Source organism: Fonticula alba (genome assembly GCF_000388065.1).
Source record: "Fonticula alba strain ATCC 38817 unplaced genomic scaffold supercont2.11, whole genome shotgun sequence".
Lineage (NCBI taxonomy): Eukaryota > Rotosphaerida > Fonticulaceae > Fonticula > Fonticula alba.
This window is the reverse complement of record NW_009242981.1, coordinates 378,408-382,523: the sequence shown is the minus strand read 5'-3', so window position 1 is coordinate 382,523 and position 4,116 is coordinate 378,408. Positions and strand designations below refer to the sequence as shown.

The 4,116-nt window shown below is 74.6% G+C and overlaps 1 protein-coding gene across 2 annotated transcripts in view; it reads right to left on the bottom strand.

Moving 5' to 3' along the window:
* Positions 1–78: 78 nt before the first annotated feature.
* H696_05486 overlaps positions 79–4,116 on the bottom strand; it is a 5,950-nt gene continuing 1,912 nt past the window's right edge. Inside the window, exons 4-9 of one of the 2 annotated variants that reach the window (XM_009499309.1) lie at positions 3,930–4,034; positions 3,554–3,666; positions 1,216–3,431; positions 1,013–1,115; positions 456–874; positions 79–330 (exon numbers count right to left, since the gene is read on the bottom strand). In XM_009499309.1, coding sequence (XP_009497584.1) covers positions 136–330; positions 456–874; positions 1,013–1,115; positions 1,216–3,431; positions 3,554–3,666; positions 3,930–4,034 — 3,151 coding nt within the window. In that variant the 3' untranslated portion in view covers positions 79–135. Of the gene's footprint in view, positions 331–455; positions 875–1,012; positions 1,116–1,215; positions 3,432–3,553; positions 3,729–3,929; positions 4,035–4,116 lie in introns of those variants that run through there. The other variant, XM_009499310.1, reaches the window with a different exon arrangement.

The following is a 4,116-nucleotide window of genomic DNA, read 5'->3' as shown; positions in this document are numbered from 1 at the left end:
CCCGCATGCAGCCTGACCTGGAATGCAAATAGAAGAAGCTCAGCCTCCCCCCCCTCCATCCCAAAAGCCAGGGCAGGCCGGGGTAAAACGCCACAGGCGACGAGGTCTATGTCATGTGGTGCGAGTGCATGCGCGCTATTCCATGCGCCGGCGAACTTCCTGGACGATGGGGCTCCCGGCGCCCGGGGCCCGGAGGCGTAGGTTCAGGATGTCCGGCACGCCGCCATCGGCCAGCTGGATGTCCCGGAGGAGGAGATGGTTGTCAAAGTGCTGGAGGTGTTCCACGGCCGCCTGGGCCTCGGCCCCGGCCAGTGAGTCCGGCTCATTGTCCTGGGCGTCGCGAGAGGGTCAGTTGACGAAGCGGGGAGGGGGCGAGACAAAGAAGCAAGGGCCAAAGGGGAGAGGGGACCCTCCCGCCTCGCCCCCCGCCCTCCGATGGCAAGGTGACCACGCACACCCAGGAGGGACAGCGCCCGGAAGCCGGCGCGAGCCTCTTCCAGCAGGGCGCGCCGGAAGGCCGAGCCATCCTCCAGGCCCAGCAGGCCGGCCAGCAGGCCGGTCACCAGGCGGATGGCTGCCACCCGGAGGAGCTCCGGCTCGTCGAGGGTGCTTTGCTCCGGGAGGAGGAGGAGGGGGCCCTCCTCGCGGTCGGGGCCGTCGCCCGGCCGGATGATGTGCCGCAGGGCGGCCAGCAGGTCGCGCAGGGTCCCGCCCGGGAAGTAGGCCACCGGAACGGCGGCCGTCACGCCGGCCAAAACCGACAAGACCGACGCCAGCATCAGAGCCCGGTCCGAGCCGGGGGCTTCGCCGGTGCCGGGGCCCGCCTCGCACAGCTCCTGCAGCATCTCCAGCAGGGGCGCAACCAGGACGTCGGCTACAGGGCGGCGGGGGGCCAGCGAGAAGAGGCGAGCGCCGGTGAGCGGGCCAGGGAGAAGCGAAGAGAGAGAGAGGGAGAGAGAGGGAAAGGGCGAGCGCAAGAGAACAGGCAGGAGCAGGGCATGTGGTGACGCACGGAAGACCCCCTCCAGCGAGGCGCGGTACCGGACCACAAACCCATCCAGGGCCTCCATCAGCCGCAGGCGCGTGGCGAAGGCAACCCCCGGGTCGCGAATGATCTGCCCCCGGTCGACGGGTCAGTCGGCGAGTCCGTGCGCCTGTGCAGGCCGGCGCCCGTTCGTTGTCCCCCCCCCCCCCCCTATGCTGCCACGGACGCACCTCGAACACCAGGGGCAAGCAGGCCCGGGGGCCGGTGCCGAGAGCCCGGCGCAGGGCCCCGATGGCCGCCCCGAAGACAAAGGGCTCATCGCTGGCCAGGGCCGACGCACACAGGGACCGGACATACCGCCGGAGCCGGGGGGCTGGCACCTGGTCGGCCGCCACGTCGGGCCCCACCACGGCCAGCCCGGAGGAGAGGGCCCGCGGCCCGACCGGGCCCGCCTGGCCGGCCTCGCGCAGGGCGTCCACCATCCGGGCCTCCAGCTGGCGGACCCCGAGCACCTGGCTGGCCGGGTCGGCGTCGGCCGCCAGCAGCCGGCTGAGCGGCGGGAGGGGCTCCTCCGGGGCGGCCCCCGGCTCGGAGGCCGCCCCGGGAGCTGCCCCGGCCTCGCCGCCGCGCCCGAGCACCAGGGCATCCACCAGCAGGCGGCCCAGCTGGCCGATGGTGTCCAGCAGCTGTCGGAGCCCGTCGGCATCCAGGCCGCCGCCGCCGCCGCCGGGGTCCTGGGGCCCGGGCCCGGCCTCCGGCAACGCCTCATCATCCGAGTCGCCGGCCACCACGCGCAAGAGTCCGGCCAGGGGCCCGGCCGCCGGAGCGGGCGACGGGGCCCGACCGGCCCCCGGGCCCGGCACGCCGGCCAGGCTCAGCAGCTGGCAGGCCCCGTGCTCCAGGAACTGGCAGACCAGGACCAGGCCGCGGCCGAGGGCCTGGCCACCGGCGGCCGGCTCGACAAAGAGCCCGGCCACGGCCTCCGGCTTGAGGATGTCTCGCCGCAGCTGGTCCAGCAGCACGCGCGCCAGGGGCAAGGCGGCTGCCAGGCGCCGGGGGAGCTGCCCGGCCATCGCCCCGCCGGCGGCCACATCGTCCCCGCCGGCCAGTGTCGTCTCCGGGAAGAGGGCCACCAGCAGCCGGGCCCAGGCCAGCGTGCCGAGGTCGGTGGCGTGGCGCTGCAGCAGGGCCTGCGACGCGGCCAGTGGCAGCCCCTGGCAAGCACACGGCCCAGCCAGGCATGGCTCCCGGCCGGGCCCATCGTCCAGGGCCCCCGGCCAGAGGGTGTCCCCGGGAGGGGCGCCCAGCCGGTCGGGCACCTGGGCCTCGGCCAGGAGCGAGGCACGCAGCGAGCGCTCGGCCAGGTGGGCCCCCACGGCGTCCGGCACACAGCGGTCCAGCAGCCGCGACAGCCGGGCCAGCGGCTCGGCCAGCAGGTCGTCCTCGCTCGCGCCCGGCCCGCGGGAATGCCCCGGCACAAGCAGGGGGAATGCCGGCTCCTGGGCCGCGGCCGCCAGTTGCATGTGCCCCGCCGGCACCCGGGCAAAGGACCCCCGGCGCCCGGACAGCCCGGGCGGCTGCGAGTCGCCCGGCACCGACACAAAGCCCCCGGCCGGCTCGGGCTGGCAGCCGGCCAGCAGCCGGCCCGCCTGGCGGATGGCCCAGTCCAGGGCCCCGGCCAGGGACAGCTCCGGCTCCGGGCCCCCGGGGCCGGCCACCGGCGCCGCCAACAGCAGATCCCCGAATACACGGAGGAGCCCCTCCAAGCGGCCGAGCGTGGCCTCGGGCCCGGCCCCCGGGGGGAGGACCGCCCGCACGGCCGGCCCCCGGGGCGCCGCCTGCACATCCACCACCAGGTACACGACCGCCAGGGCGGCCACCGCCGGGAGGAAGTGCCCGCACAGGGCCGCCAGCCCGGGCGGCACCAGCCCGGCCCGGCGATCGGCCAGCAGCGAGGCAAACAGGCGCTCCAGCCCGCGCAGCATGGCCTCCGGGGTGCTGGCCACCAGGGGGATGCCCTCGGCCGGGACCGGCGCCGGGCGGCCGGTGCCCCCCGGGCTGGCGGCCCCGCGCAGGGCGGCCCCCGTCAGCGGCTCCACCACGAAGTCCTGGAAGACCGGCCCGGGCAGGGCAAAGCCCTCCGGCTGGCAGGGGCCGGCCGGGTGGGCCGGGTGCGCGGCCCGGCCAGCCAGCCGCGTCAGGATCTGCGACACGACATACGGGATGCGCCGGACCCCGAGGGTGTCGAGCGGCGCCTCGGACACCGGGCCCGACGCGGGCGCCTCGTCCAACGCGAAGAACACATGCTCGTCGGCCACATCCACGGTCAGGAGCTCCAGCAGCTGCGGCACCACGAAGGCCGCATACACGGCCGGGTCCTGCCGCGCCAGGAAGGAGGGCGGCGTGGACACCAGGCCGACGGCCTGGTCCACCTGCGAGGTGCGGTCTGCCCGGGAGGCGAGGCACCGGTCAGCCACCGGTCGCCGACGGGAAAAGAAAGGGGCACGGCGAGAAGCCGCCCGAAGGGCGGAGCGGGGAACACCCACGTGGCCATGCGGCCAGACGCACCAATGTCCAGCCCCTCGAGGATGGAGCTCAGCGTGGCCGACACGCCGTCCGGGCGGATGAGCACGCGCGACAGGAAGTGCCCCAGGTACCCGCGGACCTGGGCACGCGAGAACCTACGCCGATCGGGTCCCGGCGGCATCCGGCAAGGGCGGAAGTGCGTGCATGTATGTATGTGTGTGCGTGTGTGTGCGTGCATGTATGCGTACATGTGTGCGTGCATGTATGTGTGCATGTATACGTGCATGTGTGCGTACATGTGTGCGTACATGTGTGCGTACATGTGTGCGTGCGTGCGTGCGTGCGTGCGTGCGTGCGAGGGAGCGTGAGGGGGCCGCATGTGGGAAGCACAAGAGTAGCGGGAGCAGGCATGACGGACCGGTCGATGTCGCCGCCGGTGTTCGGCCGGCGCAGCGGGGCCCCCGGCGTCGGGACCGACGCCATCAGCCTCTGGGCCGACTCGATGAGCGATCGCGGGGGCAGCCTACACCGAGACACGTCGGGGCGATGCCCATGTCAGGAGGGAGCGGCATGTGGCAAATGCGGCAGAGCCGGGGGGGGGGGGG